The 19,993-nt window shown below is 44.7% G+C and overlaps 1 protein-coding gene across 1 annotated transcript in view; it reads left to right on the top strand.

Annotated features, from left to right (window-relative positions):
* The first annotated feature begins 13,179 nt into the window (after positions 1-13,179).
* The window catches only part of pip4k2aa (phosphatidylinositol-5-phosphate 4-kinase, type II, alpha a), a 128,267-nt gene continuing 121,453 nt past the window's right edge, over positions 13,180-19,993 (top strand). The window contains exon 1 of the mRNA XM_084326052.1: positions 13,180-13,554. Coding sequence (XP_084182178.1) covers positions 13,414-13,554 — 141 coding nt within the window. The 5' untranslated portion in view covers positions 13,180-13,413. The remainder of the gene's footprint in view (positions 13,555-19,993) is intronic.

The following is a 19,993-nucleotide window of genomic DNA, read 5'->3' as shown; positions in this document are numbered from 1 at the left end:
AGTGGTGGTGGGCCTGATCTCTGCCAACGACGAGAGGGCCTACCTGGAAGAGGTCAAGGTCCTGGCGGGATGGTGCCAGGAAAACAGCCTCTCCCTGAACGTCAGCAAAACAAAGGAGATGATTGTGGACTTCAGGAGGTCGGGGGTCAAGGACTACAGCCCCCTCAGCATCGACGGGGCACCGGTTGAGAGAGTCAACAGCTTTAAGTACCTCGGAGCCTACATATCCGAGGACTTGACATGGACCACACACATTAACAGTGTTGTGAAGAAGGCACGACAACGCCTCTACTTCCTCAGGCGCCTAAGGAAGTTCCAAGTCAGCCAGAAGATCCTTAAGAACTTCTACTCATGTACAATAGAGAGCATCTTGACCGGCAACATCACCTCCTGGTTTGGGAATAGCACTGCACAAGACCAAAGCAGACTACAAAGAGTGACACGTTCAGCCGAACGCACAATTGGAGGGGGGCTCCCCACCCTCCAGAACATTTACTACAAGCGTTGCAAGGGCAAGGCTAAGAGAATCATTAAAGACTCCAGTCACCCGAACAACTGCCTCTTTGAACTGCTGCCGTCAGGCAAGCGATACAGGAGTCTCAAGGCGAGCACAGAAAGACTCAGAAGAAGCTTCTATCCCCAGGCCATCAGGCTGCTAAACGAACAATGAATGAACACTACATAACAACAACCACCAAACGCACATAGCACACACATCCACACGCACACACTCACTTTAAACAAACACACTGTAGCACCCACTCCACACACTTATAGCACACACCCACTTTAAACAAACACACTGTAGCACCCACTCCCCACACTTTATATTTATGGATGAAGGATTGCACTACAACTCGTACACCTTACTGTAAATTGTACCTAAAATTGTACCTCATCCCATTTCTGCTTTGCACTAGATAGTACTGTACATTAGTACACTGCATAGTATTGTGTATTGTATATTATATGGTAACTCAGAACATTGTACATATGTCTATACCGAACACTGTGACCTCATTTTCTTCTTCTAAATTCATGCTATATTATGTTATTATGTTATTTGATACTATCTTGTCTAGCACAGTCTCTGGAGCGTAACAGTAAGAAGCATTTTGTATGAAAGTATTCTGTACTTCTGTATGACAACTATTAAAGAACTTGAACTTGAACTTGAACCCACGAGTTTTCTCGTGTTATTACCCCCTGGGTTGAATGCCCACTCACGAGAATATTTGTTTTATTCATTTTTTTTTTATTAGCGATCTGAAATCATATTGCATCAAGCGAGCCTACCGTTGGAGATCCAGTCACCCCAGGCGCTCAGATGTGAAAAAAGCGCCCCCTATCGTCTCCCAGATGGTAAATTACCCTTTTGGATTGGACTCAATGAAAATGAATGGGAAAAAACACCCTGCACTCCACATTTTACTTCTACCAGAGTTCCGAGCCGTGGAGAATATGTGTTTTACTGTATACACGATGGATCAATCAAATGAGCGATTTTTTCTAATGGCGATCGGGAATTGGAATAAACCATTTGGATACCATCTGATCTCAGGTAAGGAATCTATGTTATCAGTATTAGGATAATCAGACCTGTTTTCACGGATATATAAGCTTTTATGTGATTATGGTGATAGGCTGTTTGACTCTGCTCGCGGTCAGGAAATAGGAGAATCGATTTTCAACTGGCGGCACAAGCGTGCATGCGTACACATATACTATCGATCATCTAGCGTTTATTTGAAAACTATTCATAAATAGGCAGAAAAATGACAACGTTCTAGAATATTCCAGTAAAAGGCGATTATCAGAATGTGTTGTTTTTTCCGCGAAAACGAGTGATTTTCAAAATGCTATCAAACGGAAATGAAGCGATAAAAATACAATCTGCCATGACAATGTTGACTGGAAAATGAGTCTTTGATAAGCGACGGGCAGATTAGACACATAGCCATAATTTAAAACATAGATTAGGCGATATTAACATTAACATTGGAGTGGATGTGGGCATTCAAGGGGGTAAAAAGGAAAACAGGGACTGGCTCTCAAAGTGTTAAGAGTGTGACTATTATGGGTTGCTGTTGGTTACGAGCAGAGCGCGCTCTCATACATATATATATAAGTAGTGTGATTTGTGACAGTTGACTAAAGTAAACAAGTTGTGGTTCCGACATTGAAACTGTGTGCACGTACAGTCATGGACGTTGTGGACAGCGACTCCTACAGGTCGGTTGGGGGGCGCCTGCACAGCAGAGACAGGAAGTAGTGGGGGTAGTGTGAGCCTAGTCGAGCAACGTTCAAGACAGGGGAGGGGAGAATTGGAAACACGAAATTGGGATGGGAGAAAAATAGAAAATAAGGAGAAAAAGTGGATAAAAAAAAGAAGGGCCGTTCAAGGGGGGATCCCCCTTCTTGGATGTCGGTGATAGTAGTGTTGTTATGGATAATCGATGGGTGAAGAATAAACCAGGCGAAGTAGTTGGTATGTGTAGCAGCCTGAATATTCTACTAAGTATTCAGAAGTGCTAACTAACTGTTACTTTCCCTGTGTGTGTATAACGTGTGATAAACAGTGTTCCTTTGGATAGCTCGCCCAGTCTAATAATGAGGTGAGGTGCTACTCTTCTCCGGCTTCAGTATGGATCACTAACAATAACATTGAAGCACCTTTTCCCTTTCTGGAGTGGTCCTAGAGTGGGATCAGTGGCGGTTGCCAGCAGGGGGCGAAGTGGCAGTGGTGGCAGGTGGAGCGGAGGAGAGAGGAAAGCAACGAGGAAGAGGGAGTTACCTGGGGGCGAGAGGACCAGGAAGCTCTCTTCGGCAGTGGAATTGACCGTGAACAGTCGTAGTCACAGCGGGCGTGTGCTCTGGAAGAGCCCCGTTGCAGAAGTTATGAGGAGAGCCCCGTTGGAACGAGCAACGGGTGATGAGAAGTACTTGCTAGTTGACGGGTTATCCTAGAAGTACCAGCGATAGTGTGTGAGTAAGCGATACAGAACGAAGGACTAACGTCTAGAGTTAACGGGACTAACGTCTATAGTTAACAGGTTATAGTAGTAAGTGTGCAGTGTATTAGTGTAACGGATATGTACCGCGATAGTGTGACTACGGTACATGGAAGTAAAACTCACTCCCCAGAGGCATCCAAACTGAGCGCTTAGGGAGGAATTCCTTTCTTGGCGCAGCGGTTTGTGTTGCTGGCCCCGGTGCGGACGCCCGGGGTTCGACTCCCACTCAAGGCATGGTCGAAATAGTGGCAGGTTCAGCGTTGGACCGGCTACAGTGGTGCCCTGACCCGGATGCCTTGGGTGGTGTGAGTTTAGGGGGGGTGAATGTAACGGATATGTACCGCGATAGTGTGACTACGGTACATGGAAGTAAAACTCACTCCCCAGAGGCATCCAAACTGAGCGCTTAGGGAGGAATTCCTTTCTTGGCGCAGCGGTTTGTGTTGCTGGCCCCGGTGCGGACGCCCGGGGTTCGACTCCCACTCAAGGCATGGTCGAAATAGTGGCAGGTTCAGCGTTGGACCGGCTACATTAGCATGCTGCTAACGGCTCCGTCTGACTCCAGTAGACTACCGGGCGCGCGGCGCGGAAGACCGGTGGTATAGTCAGCCACGTTGCGTTAGTAGTACAACCGATATAGCAGGAGGGTGCATCTAGACCCAAAGCTTAGCTGTGTTTAGGGTAGCAACAGTATTAGCAGTTCGCGCGACAGCAGCAAGCAACAGCCAGCAGTGGACGTTCCCCAGACGTTACAGAGGACCCCTCTTCCCACCAGCAGAGGTCGCCATCACAGCACGCTCCTCCAGCTAACCACTGCCCATGCTGTTCGCCCAGCCCGCTGGCTGTGCTCGCGGGTTCGCCGACACCATCTTGTCACCTGGACGAGAGGGGATAAGAGTGGGTCCGCCATCTTGGCTAAGTACGAACGGTACCTCGAGTATCTACATCAACGTCCATTCAAGTGAACGCTAACAACCAGTGTCTAAGGGGTACCCCAAACAATTTAAGCCGGCTTTAGTGTAGGTTTTATTTTGGTAACGTGGGCCCACATTTGCTTGGTTTTCTTTTGGTATTTTATTATTCTTGTTATTTGAATTCCCAATGTTTCTCTACTTTATGCCTGGGTCTCCCCTAGTACAAGCGGGGTGTTATTAATGTATTGAGCATGCGGTGCCTATGGTGGGAATAGTTTCCCCTACATTATCAGTGAGAGCACCCGGTGCCATGTATGAATAAATCTGAAGTATTATCTGTAACTGATAACCTGCCCAGGCTTCAATACAAAGTAGACCTTATTGGGAGCACTGTGTGTGTGTCTGTTTCCTCCATTTGCTAATCTAACCCCTGGGTAAATATTGTGACTGCATAATTATTTAACCCTTACACCCCATTCACAGAATAGCATTTGAAGGGTCTATACAGGTGGTCAAGGAAGGGTACTGCTTAAAGGGAAGCCCAATAATACTATTGAACTGACAGTCACTGGGTGTGGGAGGGCTGTCGGAGGTACTGGGGGAAGTGAGAGTGTGTGGGGAGCTACTGCTGACCGCCTTGGAAGGCGAGGGAGACCAGAGTACCAGTCCCCAGGTTAGTAAATCCTGGGCCCCATCCACTCCTGCTGCAAGCCCTCCAGAACGACGTTCCGGGCAGCCTATTGCTTAATAACAGCGGAGCAGTGCTGCCGTTGCTTCCGCGTTTTCCCTGATTGGCTGCGACACGCCCCGCGGCAGGCGCGGCAACCGCAGAGCGGAGCGGCAGAGCTTGCGGAATTATGTAACCGCCCTAATCCGCCATGATTTTCATTCGGCGCTCAGCTCAACTGGCAGCGCAGCGGTCCTGCGGTCCTGCGGTCCGTTGTTGACGAGTTCGAATCCCATGACATTTTTTTTTAGCGTGATTTTTTTTTTTTTTCGTGTATTCTTTCGCCGGTTAAGGTTAGGCATGGTTAAGGTTAAGGTTAAGGTTAGGCATTGTTTCGGAGTTGGTTAAGGTTAGAACGGTTAAGTTTAGGCGCTGTTAAGGAGCTGGTTAAGGTTAGAGTTTGTCTTAGAGAATGGCAATATTCTTTCTATGGTTAAGGTTAAGGTTAGGCATGGTTAAGGTTAAGGTTAGGCATTGTTTCGGAGTTGGTTAAGGTTAGAACGGTTAAGTTTAGGCGCTGTTAAGGAGCTGGTTAAGGTTAGAGTTTGTCTTAGAGACAGCCTATTTCCGCACTGCCGCTCTCCCGCGTTGCCGCGGTCACATGGTCAAATTGTCACATTCTTGCACTGCTCCGCTGTTAAAAAGCAACACGCTTCCGGGCCAAAGACGGGGGTACATATAGGTCCAATTCTATAGTATCCTACTACCCAGTGTCTGTGTACTACTAATCCCACAAGCAGGGATAATCCACCCTTCTACATATGCATGAACATATACTGTAATAAAACACAAATATGTATATGCAGTAGCAACTGGGGTACATAAGAACATTTTTGAAAGATTAATAAGAACAATAAACATTGTTAGTCAAGTCAAGTCAGCTTTATTTATATAGCACATTTACAATGACTAAAAGCCAACCAAAGTGCTTTACAGGTAGGACATGATATAAAACACATACAATGCAGTAACAAATAAAAAATACACTCAAATTACAGAAAAAGGTATAGTACACTAAGAAAACAAGAGCAAGGTGCAATATAAAAGAGACAAGAAAATAGATAAAAAGTCCAGAGTAACAGCAAATGTAGTGTACAGGTGGTAGGCTAACTCTGGTCAAAGGCCAGTGTTAGATTCTGATCAATCTGGCCAGTATCACGTCTTCTTGTGTTATCCTCTCTCCATCCAATTCCTCTGCGTTGTGTAATTTTAATGGTCCTGACGTCTCATATACTGGCGAATACAATCCTTATCTCTCCCCATTAGTGTGATCCGCAAACCATAATAATTCTCCACCTTCGTAAGAATTCGACACTTTGACACAGCGTAATACCTTACATGGAGAAGAGTTGTTTATTGATATAAACAGAAGCCTCAGCCCAGATGTTATCCGATTGTATTTTCATTGCTATCGTCTCTGCTGTTATTCAGTGGTCAGGCCTGGTCATTAGCCTGAACCCTCCTCGTGTTAGCCGAAGCTAATGATGATGTGTCATTCTTCCCCCCCCCCCCTCTGTGATGGGAGGAGAGAGTCTCTTGGTCTCTTCCCTCCTGTGGGATTCGTTTCTTTGGTCTGCCTCACACCCGGAAACACTGTTCGACTTATAGATCTTCGTCACAGCAACGACAGCCACGCCCCTCTTCTGGTTGTCATGCGACGTGCTGTCATGACAACGGCTAATAACCTTTCACACATTTCAAAACGTTTCTACTGTTTCATTAAGGATGTCACCCCTCTCCCTCGCTCTCTGCTGCTATCAGCTTGTTCCAGATTGGAATGTCAACATTCGGCCCTGCTAAACATTCTGCTGGCTACTGCCTCTGAACCGCTTCTTCTATCACCGTCTTCTAAGCCAAGCACATTTCGACCTCTCTGACCTGGCACCTTTAGATGCTACCATCTCCCCCCAATCTATACATCACATACATTGAAAAACACCCAAAAGCACCCGTTTCCTTCACCAGGGAAAAGAGGTGCGTTTTAAGCAGCGATTTAAAGGCCTCTAGGCTCTGGGCAGATCTTATGTGGAGGGGGAAGTACTGTCGAAGATTACTCCAAGGTTTCTGACAGAGGAGCGGATATTTGAGCCTAGAGGGCCTAGGCCGGGCATTGACAGTAGTGTCAACCGAAGCGTTTCCAAGTAAAATTATTTCCGTTTTGCGCTCGTTTAGGTTGAGAAAATGTGCACTCATCCATGTTTTTATGTCGGCCAGGCAATCTAACAGTGGCTGTAGTTTGACCTTGCCTTTTGCCTTTAAGGGTAGATAGATCTGCACATCGTCTGCAAAGCAGTGGAAGGACATGTTGTGCTTTGCAAGGATTGAGCCTAAGGGCAACATGTATAATAGAAAAAGGATGGTGCCCATTATCGACCACTGGGGCACCCCACAGGTAAGAGGGGCTGATGAGAAGAATTATCCTAGCTGAACTGAAAAGCTCCAGCCAGTCAGGTAGGACTTGAACCAACTTAGGGCGAAGCCTGTGATGCCAACATATTGTTCAAGCCGCGACAGTAGGACAGTGTGATCTATGGTGTCAAACGCGGCTGTGAGGTCTAAAAGCACAAGAATGGCAGCATTAATCAGCAGCTCAAATGAGATCATTAAGAACTAATAATGAATACTGTTAGGACTGTCTGACTCTTAATAATAAACACTGTTAGGAATATCTGACTCTTAATAATAAACACTGTTAGGGCTATCTTCTATCCCCAGGCCATCAGGCTGCTCAACGAACAATAAACACTATGCAACAACCATCAAATGCACACAGCACACACACCCACACACTCACTTAAACAAACAACACACTGCAGCACCCACTCTACACACTTTAGATCACCTAAACACACTTTACACTTTATATTTATTGGTAAAGGATTTGCACTACAACTCGTACACCTTACTGTAAATTGTACCTAAATTGTACCTCATCCCATTTCTGCTCTGCACTATATAGTATTGTATATTAGTACATTGCATAGAATATTGTATATTGTATGGTAACTCAGTTACTTCTATTCTGCATCGAACATTGTACATATGTCTATACTGAACACTGTGACCTTTTGTACTTCTATTTTACATGCTATACTATTTTATTTCATACTATCTTGTCTAGCACAGTCTCTGGAGCGTAACAGTAAGAAGCATTTTGTATAAAAGTATTCTGTACTTCTGTATGACAACTATTAAAGAAACTTGAAACTTGAACTTGATCTGTGTGAGGGCTGGAGGAATCCTGCATGCAGCCCAATGAGGGGGCGTGCCGTTTTTCTCCTTCACGCACCTGATGGGAGTTTGCGATCAGCTCGGGAGAGTACTTGTATTGCAGACTCCCCTCCACTCCTTGTCGGGTCGTTCTTGTTACCACCATCTACTGCCGCATCTCCGGCGTGAGACGTCGAGCCACCCATCACCACCTGTCGCCGTTTTCCTGGAGTGGGACACCGTCTTCGCTCTCTATTACTCCACGGGAAGATTCCAGTGTTCCCACTCCAGACGTTGTGCCGGCTCCTTCCCTACTCCCTCTTCATGGTCCTCGTTCCTGGGGTGAGGCTCGCCATCGCTCCCTATTACTCCACGGGAGGATGCCCGTTTCTCACCCCGTTCCCCTCGGACCCCCTGTGTGCTGCGTTGCCTCTCGGTAGCGTCTGGTCGGGAGGAAGAAGATTCCTTGGCAGAGCTGCAGAGCCGAGCCCTACTTGGTGTAGGGACGAAGATATTCCTGTAACTTTTTTCCCAGCCTGTTCGCCCGTTAAAGGCACACTGTTAATAAACACTGTTAGGGCTATCTGACTCTTAATAATAAACACTGTTAGGACTATCTGACTCTTAATAATAAACACTGTTAGGACTATCTGACTCTTAATAATAAACACTGTTAGAACTATCTGACTCTTAATAAATAAACACTGTTAGGACTATCTGACTCTTAATAATAAACACTGTTAGGACTATCTGACTCTTAATAATAAACACTGTTAGGACTATCTGACTCTTAATAATAAACACTGTTAGGACTATGTTAGATTCTGATCAATCTGGCCAGTATCACGTCTTCTTGTGTTATCCTCTCTCCATCCAATTCCTCTGCGTTGTGTAATTTTAATGATCCTGACGTCTCATATACTGGCTGATTCAATCCTTATCTCTCCCCGTGCGATCCGCAAACCATAATAATTCTCCACCTTCGTAAGAAATCGACACTTTGACACAGCGTAATACCTTACAAGGAGAAGCGTTGTTTATTTGATAAACAGAAGCCTCAGCTCAGATGTTAACAGATTGTATTGTCCTTGAAAAGTCTATTCTAATGATCTTTCGGTGTGTTCAGTCTATCGTCCTCCTGCTATTCAGTCCAATGGTGGTCAGGCCTGGTCTTTAGCCTAAACCCTCCTTGCGTTAGCCGAAGCTAATGATGATGTGTCATTCCTCCTCCCCCCCCCCCCCTCTCCGTGATGAGAGGAGAGAGTTTCTAGTCAGATTGTAGTCTGCCCTTAGCCTCTTTTGGTCTGCCTTACACCCGGAAAACACTGTTCGACTTATAGATCTTCGTCATAGCAACGACGGCCCCCGCCCCTCTCCTGGTTGTCATGCGACGCTGTCATGACAACTGCTAATAACCTTTCACACATTTCAAAACGTTTCATTACTGTTTCATTAAGATTAACCTCTCTCCGCCCTGCTCTCTGGACCCACACTCGCTCTTATCAATGTGTTCTGGATCGGAATTCAAAACATGCTCTTGCTGGCAGTGTGCTGCTATTCAGTGACTCCTGCTCGCTCTGAACCACCTCCTGCTCATTTCGACCTCTCTGACCCGGCCCCTTTTAGCTGTGGTCATCTCCCCCCAATCTATACATCACCTACATTGAAAAACACCCCCAGAACACCCGTTTTCTCTCAACTATCTGACTCTTAATAATAAACACTGTTAGGACCATCTGACTCTTAATAATAAACACTGTTAGGACTATCTGACTCTTAATAATAAACACTGTTAGGACTATCTGACTCTTAATAATAAACACTGTTAGGACTATCTGACTCTTAATAATAAACACTGTTAGGACTATCTGACTCTTAATAATAAACACTGTTAGGACTATCTGACTCTTAATAATAAACACTGCACGGACTCTGGTGCAATGTGTTACTATGCCTTGGACCATGTATACATACCATCATTACTATTACTGCTATGACACTTGATTTTCCCCTAGGGGATTAATAAAGGAACACTTGACTTGACTTGGGGAGGTAGAGTGGTCGTCTGGTAATCAGTCGGTTCCCGGGTTCAATTCCAGCTCCTCTCGGCAGCGCGTCAAAGTGTCCTTGAGAAAGACACTTAACCCCAACGAGCAACTTGTGAGGCACAAGTTGTAAAGCGCTTTGGATACAAGCGCAATATAAATGCAGTCCATTTACCATTTACTTGATAATATGGATTAAAAATGGAATATAAATGCCGAGCCAAAATATGCCGTGGAAGATTCCTTACATGGCCTTTTGTTAGTTAACACCTAACTGGGGCAGCGGTGGCCTAAAGGTTAGAGAAGCGGGTTTGTGATTGGAAGGTCGCATGTTCGATCCCCCGGACCCGCAGGAAAAATCTGGGCTCGGGAAGTGAATTAATAACTCTCTCCCATACCCTTAACATCAACTGCTGACGTGCCCTTGAGCAAGTTACTTGCTCAGTGGCCAACGGTGTCAGACTGTGGTTGTACTGGGCAGCTCCCAGGTGTGAATGGAACTGTGTGAATGTGAAGCAGGGCGTAGCTGAAAAAGAGCATCTGTGCTCAGTGAAACCTACCCTGGGTAAAAAATAAAAATAAAAAAAGAAATCCCCCTATATCCTGGACCCTCATTCTAGTCCTTTTGATAACACATTCCCCTGTCCTGCCTGTGGCACTCACCCTCTCCTTCCTGTCTTCACCCTCTTTCCTGTACCCATAACACCTGGTCATCCCTTCCCCTGCCGCCTATCTTGTGGCCGTTTATAAGGTGACCCCACGAAGAAGTCAGTTTTCTTGACCAAATTCTCTTGGCCAGAGAACGTCAGGTCCTCTAACTAATTTGTATTAATGTATACCATGTTTTAGAAAATACATTTGTATCAACCAAGATGATTTGACCATGTGCATCCTTAACCTCTCCGGTTTCCATCAACATTGAATGGGTGAATGTGTGAGGCACAAGTTGTAAAGCGCTTTGGATACACTCGCTATATAAATGCAGTCCACTTACCATTTACTTGATTATATGGATTCAAATGGAATCTAAATGATTGTGTCACCAAGCCATAATATGCCCATTGTGTAGGCTAATTTTGCTGCTGTGTTTCTGCACAGGCTGTGGAGGAGGTGGACAGGAGGAGATGGTGCTGCTGTCCCCTTAAGAGGTGGTCTGTGACTTGCAGCAGCCCCAGCGGCCGTAGCTTGGCATGAGGCGAGTGAGTCATAAAACAAATGAGCTCCACATCAGCATCAACGCGCTGAGGTTTCTTCCTCTCAGGGACGCACTGACACAGCAGTGTGTCAACGGAGACAGCGCACTATATACACTATGCACCAGAAAACCGAATGACCTCTAAAGGCATTACCTCCGGTGGTGTGGGACACTGTCACTCTGCGATCCCATGCCTGCCTGCCTGCCTACAAGCCTCAGATTAATCTCAAATAAAGCAAGCCAAGGACGGGGGATGGGAAGGCTCAGGGTTTTCCTGCTAACGCGTTGTTATTATCATTGAGGCTGCAAAAGGGGCAGAAGCTCAGATATACATACACACACACACACACACGCATGCATGTGCAAACGTGCATTTGCACTGCTGCGGTCAGGCAAGCGCTATGGGAGTCTCATGGCCAGTACAGAGAGACTCAGAAGGTGTTTCTATCCCCAGATCATCAGGATGCTCAATGACACTATGCAACACTAACCCATCCATTCTACATTCATTGCACACACATCCACATGCACACACTCACTTTAAACATTCACCTTTAACATTCACTTAGACGCTTTAACACTGCACCATATATTATCTATTTATTACTAAAAGATTTGCACTCAATCTCTACCTCATTTTTGCATTTTGTACTTTAGTTTGTATAGTGTTTGGTCTTTATTCTTTTTACTTTTTTACTGTATGAAGCACAATTTTAGGGGGCTCATACAGAACCAAGCATTTCACTGTAATGTACATCATTTGGGGAATCATTTGGTAGCCTACCACCCACCACGCACACAAGCTTGCTACTCCGTTCAAAACAGTTATACAAGATGTTAAATGTGCTGTAAGTGGTATCTCTTTGTTAAAACAAGTGTTAAATAGCCCTACATTCCAACAGTCATCACTGATATAGAGTGTTTGGTCAGTAATGTAGGTCTCTCCCAGTCCCCCCCCCCCCGCTCTACATAAACACAAAATAAATGTTCTGGTATCCCGTTGACACTTTATCCAATCAGGAGAGAGAACTCTACTGTAGTTCAAGTTCAAGTTTTATTTGTCATATAAGGTACACGTGTACATTACAGTGAAATGCTTGGTTCCTGTCTCACTTATCTTCACACAAACAAATACCACTTACAGTCAGCGCACCTAATACATACTCACGAGGGAACCATTTGGTAGCCGTTCAAAACAGTTATACAAGATGTTATTAAATCGTAAAAACACTTGCTACACTGTCTGAATATGTAAGTGCAAGGCTGTGTGCTCAAAAAGAACTGTAGCAGAGGCGCACGGGGAGGGGAGGGTCATTGCAGCGAATCAGAGCAGGGGACTGTGTCTGTCTGCACGAGGGAACGCAGGCTGTCACCTCCCACCGTCGAGCTGTCAGTGGAGCCAACAACACACCGAACCCGGGGGGTCCGAGCAGCACATAGCTTTAATGTAAACCCGAGAGAGAGAGCGAGGGAGAGCGAGAGAGAGCTCAGCTATAGCTCGGTGGCTAAAGACAGTTAGCTATAATAACCAGCAACACGGAGATCTGCCAGCTGGCCGGTGCTGCTCTGAGTGCAGTGCGCCGTGACCGAGGCGGCTGTGAGTGAGTGAGTGAGTGAGTTAGCTAAGCTATAGCTTGTGTTCGCCAGCGAAGGTCGGAGGAGGAGGACTCGCCAGTTCGAGAACCCCACCACCACCAGGCTTAGTTACTTAGGTTTACGTCAACTAGTAGTAGTAGTAGCTACCGAGCAGCGTTGACTACGTGTGCCGAATGCGAAATAATTCAAACACGTCCGTGTTCTGAAATCAGTTGACACGGGAGCGCCGCGTTTCATAATTTTTTTTCCCCACCTGGAGGAAAAAACGGCCGTTTTGTTTTCTATCATCGCCCTGCTACACGGTGAGCGGCTGGCTGGCTTCCGTCAGCTTGGAGTCAGAAGCGACGAGTGGAGGAAGGAAGGAAGGAAGGAAGGAGGGCTGACTTGTGATGCGGGCTCGTTGGGGGGAAGTGGCGGATTGCTAAACACTAAAACACGGCGCGTTTCTTCTTAGAAATCGTCGCCAGGTTTCGGGGGCCACAACAACAACAACGACAGCGAAAGCCGGGGAAGAAATAGAGAACAGAATCTGGATAATAATAACGTTACGTGTTGTCTTTTCTCAGTCGCTCGCTGCCTATAAATGCAGAGTGTCGGCATTCACTGAGCTGGTGGGGCCGCAGCTTCAAGACGAGGAGGCGACCTGTCATCACGACTGTAACGTGGAACACACCGACCGCAATAACCAGCCGATAGACTATTCTCCTGAAAGATGGCTACGGCGAGCAGCATTGCCGCAGCTATTGCGAGCAAAACCAAGACCAAGAAGAAACATTTTGTCGCCCAGAAAGTGAAGCTCTTCCGCGCCAGCGACCCTTTACTCAGTGTTCTGATGTGGGGAGTCAACCATTCGGTGAGTCAGACCATCTGATCCAAATGTTTTTTTCTTTCTCCCTTGCTCTCACTGTGTCAACCTCTAGCATGTGTGTGTGTGTATGTATATGTATATGAATATGAATATATGAGGGGCCGTTTAGGCCATATACAGTTGTGTGTGTGTGTGAGTGAGAGTGAGTGAGAGAGATGCCTGATAGACAAATCCGAGATGACAGCTGCCCAGCGGTTGTAGTGCCGTCAATGCAAATGTGCTTTGACCTAACAGCGTCTCACACCCGTTATGTTTGCTTTAGTAAGCTCTGTGTAAGTACAATTTGCTTACCCTCCAGTTTATGATTTTGGTGTGTGTGTCAGGCTAACCCTTCTTTTGGTTTCCTGTTGTGCACATGCAGGATAAGCCATTGGGGCCATGTGTCATGAGAGAGCAGATCTTCCCATGCCAGAGAGCTTATCTCTCTGGTCTGCCTCTTCCTCGCTGCACTCAATGAGAGACAGAGGCAGAAGACATCCCACTGTTTCCTCCTCCTGGCAGCACCATAGCATAGGGCCTCGTCAGTAATCTGGATTCGGCTAAAAAATATACAATAAAAAATACAGTCGGGATGTCATGGTGGCTTAGGGGGTTAAACCGCATGCCGTATACAGACGCACACGCATGCACGCAACGGTGTGGGTTCAAGTTGTTATTTACCGCTATTTAATCAGATAGGATTATATTTGAGAACGGCTCGATTTTTGCTTGCGATAGATGTGTGGCAGTGTTGCAATGACAAACTGGCCTAGAGGCATGTACCCAAGTAACCCAACAAGTCAGATTATGACCCAACCTTGGCTTTTGACCTTGTCAGTCACACATGATCATACCACCCAACACATCAACGACAAAACTGAGGAAAACAAAAACAAACCCAGCGAACTTTGGAAATTACTCAATAATCAACTAGGCTGCAGTAAAAAACTTAAAACCAGATTCTCAAACATAAACATAAAGACGGACAACACGCTCATCACAGACAAGCTGGATGTAGCCAATTACTTAAACATCTTCTTCACAAACATAGCCACAACACTGGTAAACAAACTACCCTCCCACTCAGGGCATTATGGGGTAGAACACATAGTAGCATACTACAAAAACCTAGGGGTCCACAAAGACGACTTCAAACTTGAAATGGTAACAACCGATGAGGTACTCAAAAAATTTAGTGCCCTCCAACCTAACAAGGCCACTGGCCATGACAACATCCCCTCCAAATTCCTCAGAGACGCAGCAGCCGCCATCACCCCAGTCATCACACACATAATAAACCTCTCTATAAAACAGGGGCACGTCCCCAAGGACTTCAAAATTGCGAGAGTGACCCCTCTGCACAAAAAGGGCAGCAAATTAGACCCAGGCAACTACCGCCCTGTTTCTATTCTTACCTCCATCTCGAAAGTCATGGAGAAAATAGTCTACGAACAGGTCGAAAAGTACCTGGTGGAGAAAAATCTAATCTACGAATTCCAATCTGGCTTCAGAACGTCCCACTCCACTGACACATGCCTCCTCTATTTGAACGACCACATCAAACAAGAGGTGGACGCGGGCAAATACTGCGGCATGGTCATGCTGGACCTACAAAAGGCCTTCGACACTGTCAATCACTCCATTCTAATGGACAAGCTAAAAGCAATTGGTTTTGATAGCTTATCAGTGAGCTGGATGCAATCCTACCTGGAGGGGAGAGAACAGATGGTAGAGGTAAACGGTACTCTATCCCCCCCCCTCACAGTGAGCTGTGGTGTTCCACAAGGAAGCATACTAGGACCGCTACTCTTCCTAATTTATGCAAATGACATGTCGTCAGCCTGTGACTGCAACTTGTTCCTGTTTGCGGACGACTCAGCCCTGCTGGTCTCTGACAAGAACAAATTGCAGGTTGAAAAAACCCTCAGCACGGAACTAGGCAAAATCTGCATATGGCTCGCTGATAACAAACTATCATTACACATGGGCAAAACAGAGTCCATTCTCTTCGGTTCAAATAACAAACTCAGCAAGACCGACGGCTTCTCAGTTACAGTGGGTGACAATATTGTCACAAGGAAAGACGAAATTACCTACCTGGGTTCCATCCTAGAGGCAAATCTTTCCTGTGACAAAATGGCATCCAATGTAATAAAAAAAGTCAACCAACGAACTAGATTCTTGTACCGGATCTCCTCTCTGGTAAACAAGAATACCCTGAAGACTCTGGCAGGAGCACTCATTCAAGGATACTATGACTATGCGTGCACCTCATGGTACCAAAGCACCTCAAAGGCGCTTAAAACAAAATTACAAACAAAACAAAACAAACTGGTCAGACTACTACTTGACCTGAACCCCAGAACCCACCTCACCCCTGCCCACTTTGACAACCTAGGATGGCTTAGAGTAGACGACAGAGTACAGCAACTTGCAATGGGCCTGGTCTTCAAGATACACTATACGACCGGGGTGCCCATGTACATGTCAAAATACTTCCCAAAGGTCAGTGAATACCACAACCACTACACCAGAGGAAGCTCAACAAATCATGTTAAACCCAGATTCGGCTCAAACAAGGGACTAAACACGTTTCGCAATTATGCCACAACAATGTGGAACGCCCTACCCTAAGCTGTAAAGGAATGTGAATCCCTGCCCACATTCAAAACCGCTCTTAAAGAGCACCTACGGGAGGCTGCAATTCGAAACTGGCCACCGTAAATGCCCAAAACCCCCACCACCTCCTAATAGACAGTCTCCTCCCCACCGCATGTATATATTCCCTCCCCGCCGTATGTATATTTCCCTCCCACCCACCCACCCCCTCCTAATGTACAGTCCCCTCCCCATCATATGTATATACTCTGTCAGAATCTAGGGGTATCAGTACTGTATATTTGAATACCGCTTATGTCACAAATGTATCAGTACTAAATACCTATATGTCCCTATGCCATAAATGTCATGTATGTTGTGTATGTCATAAATGTCTATATGAAATGAAAATGGGGGACCCTGATGGAAACAAGACAAACGTCTTTCTCAGGTCTGCATCCCCTTAACAATTGTATGTATTGAGCCGTACTGTATTGTACCCATTCTGCAATCTGTTAAATAAAGTTTTCATTCATTCATTCATTCACCCCCCCCCGTTCCCCTATCTGTCCTGTTATTCCCCTGTTTGATGAAACAGAAATGCTGTAAAAGTCATCTTGAAATAAATAGACATGGTAATCTTTGAATTTGGAATTGGTATACTATATTGGACAGTAATATGCATGTTTTTATCCAGAGTAGCAGTTAGTTAAAGGAGTAGTAATAATGGTACGAATTGACCTATCTCAAACCCTGCCCACTTTTATTTGATCCTCCAATAACTGTTGCTTTCCTCGGATGCAACACTCGTGATTAGAGGATTGTGAAAAGAGTGGGGATTTGAGATAGGCCTATTCACATTCAGATAGTAATTGACCTATCTGAGCAATAGTGCTGCCTATCCTCCATCCCTCTGTCATCTGGAGTATTTGCAAAGCAGCACAGGCACATTAAAAAAGAAGACATTGTTTGTTTACTCTTAAGTTTTTATCTAAGTATGTTAGATTAGAGAGAGAGAGAGAGAGAGATGCTTCTCAAACCTAAACAAAATAGTTAAAGTCACAGTGAAACAGCAGCCATCAAGCTTCCTTAGCATGACGTATTTCAGAGCGAACATGATAGACAAGGCGGGACCTGATATCGGGAAGGATTTGATTTGATGATCAGAAGTGGGTGTGGCCATAACAAAGCTGGATGCTAGCCAGCCAACACATCAGGCATGCTAAGCTGCATAGAGCCATATGGAATCCGCGATCACGGAATCGCGGACGGAATCGCGGAATTGAGCAATAAAAATGGAATCGACTATAAAATTTTTTTTTTTTTTTTTTTTTTTTTTTTAATGTTGTGGGACTTGTACAGCACTTTGTTCAACTTTGTCAGTGCTGTAAAGTTTAAACCTTTTTAAATCTTAGACAAACAAAACACTTTGCTTTCATGAAATATTGTAAGCCGTCATTTGAGGCTTTATAAAAGCAGCACAATGAACACAAATCTGTCAGTGCCGAGTCCGACCTCATCTTAAATAACAAACAGCATTGCTTGTTGTAGTTAACAAAGAGAGGCAGAGTTGATTTTGCAAAAATATATATAATTATTATTATTTTTTTTTAAATAATCGAATTTTATTTTCATATTTGAATCCCATGCCCATCGAACGAAGCTTCGAAGTATTTAAGACAGCCCTATTAAATGGACTGTTATATCTTATTAAATTGTGGACATATATTCATTCCCACTTATTAGACACTATTTCTGATGGTAAAATTAGCGTACAAAGCAAAATACAGAATTCTGAAATATTAAAACGGAAAAAACGGAATTTGGAAAAAAATTAAATGGAATTTGGAAAAAAATAAAACGGATTTCATATGGCTCTAGCTAAGCAGTAAGATAGCTAGCTACTAGCTAGCTCTCCCTCTGCTGTTAGTCCCCGGTTGTATTATGTATCCCGTTGGTCTGAAACAGACAAGAATACTAAAGACACCCCTCCGGGCTAAAACGGCTTATCAAGTCACTGTATGTGTTCGGGTCTCATCATGCAATGAATTCCTGACATATCATCACATGAAGTATAGGAGTGAATACACCGTCCCTTATACGACCATTGAAAAATCCTACAATTAAGTCTGTCTCGCTTTTCTCTTATCAAAACGCTTGTCGTACAGGCGTCTCAAAGAAATTTCAAAGGTACTCACAGTTGCACAAGGGTTTCGGACAGACAAACGCTAGGGTTTGAAAGCTCTGCGTTGCTAATAAACATTTAAAATAATTTTAATAAACTAGTCAACACAGCTTTATTTTCTGCTCACAGCGCAGGCGCATCAGGCACCCAAAGCTGGAAATAAAGCCGTGTTGACGAGTTTATACAAATTATTTTAAATGTTTATTAGCAACGCCAAGCTTTCAAACCCTAGCGTTTAAGCTCTCAAAGTGAGCAGCACTCATTTCTTGTCTCTGTTCATATATTTCAGGGCTGGACGATGTGCTCATCTCCCGATTCCATACAATCATCATACTTGGGTGCCGATTTGATATGTTTTATTTCTTAAAATGTTTGTATTGAAGCCTTTGGATTTGGATAGGCTAACTATTATGGAGCGACAGGGTCCTGGCTAGTGTTGAATTTATGTACAAAACATAGCTGGTTATCTAGTTGTGCTGCACGATTAATCTATTCACAATTGCGATGTCAGCGCCTGTGCAATTATATAACCGCAAAATAAGGCTACGATTTAATTAAATAAATAAATGTGTGTGTGTTGAATGCATGAGAGTGAAAGCCTGCAACATCTCGCATTAAACATCCAAATCTGAGCCATTAAAGAGCTGTATATGCGATTATGCGTATACGCATTCAATTTGCCCACAATAGTAGCAAATGGTTAGGAAAGGTGTGTATGTAGTACATAGTACTTACTGGTCACAGGAGTCTTCAATAACGTTTGGATGGTAATCTATTTTGTGAATACATTTGTTGAAACAACATCATTTTTGGCAAACAGCCTCTTCTTATCAACGCTGCTAACGTCAATATCATAATTTAATCTCCAAATGTTCCCAATACGATAAATGATGATATTGAATTAACGCCCATCCCTACTTGATTGTCTCACACAATATATTTATGACTATTCCGGTATGGTATTAAGGGCAGATAAATATTGATTTGTCCTTCACGGGCCATAGAAGATTGTGTTGCAGGCAGCATCCTTATCTCCTCCTCAGCCAGACCCTCGGGAGGCATGTCTCCCTGAGACCCAGGCTTGCTGGGGCTTCTTACCTGGCGAGCGTATAATGTGCCTGACAGGTAGAAGAAAGGACTTTGTTGATGAAGTGAACTGAAGTCAGATTAAGGCATACGATACTATAGTAGTAGATCTCGACAGTGACATTTGACGTTGGGCCTAATTGTAACGGTGAGGGTTTAGCGAGGATTACGTTGATCCTAGATATCCCGATGTGCCTGAAGCTAAGGCTGCTCCAGCCCAGAGCGGCGCATGCATGAGCCGCAGTCTCGCCGCGGTTTGGCCTTGGTCTCCCGGCTGTGGTGTTGAGCCATGAAGGGGAAACGAGGAGAGGTTGCACAAGAGCTTTGTATCCGATACAGCACATTCTCTCAATGAGCATTCTGCCTCAAGTTCAAGTTTTGTTTTATTTGTCACATATAAGGTACATTATAGTGAAATGCGTGGTTCTGTATGAGCCCCCTGAGATTGTGCTTCATACAGTAAAAAAAATAAGAATAAAGACCAGCAAACGCTATACAAAATATACAATATACATAACCAGTAATGTCTGCAAAGAATAAAGATAAGATATTCCTTTATTGATCCCCTTTCGGAAA

The sequence above is a fragment of the Notolepis coatsorum genome (genome assembly GCF_963971535.1).
Source record: "Notolepis coatsorum genome assembly, chromosome: 12".
NCBI classification, from domain to species: Eukaryota; Metazoa; Chordata; class Actinopteri; order Aulopiformes; family Paralepididae; genus Notolepis; species Notolepis coatsorum.
This window is presented reverse-complemented; position numbering and strand designations above follow the sequence as displayed.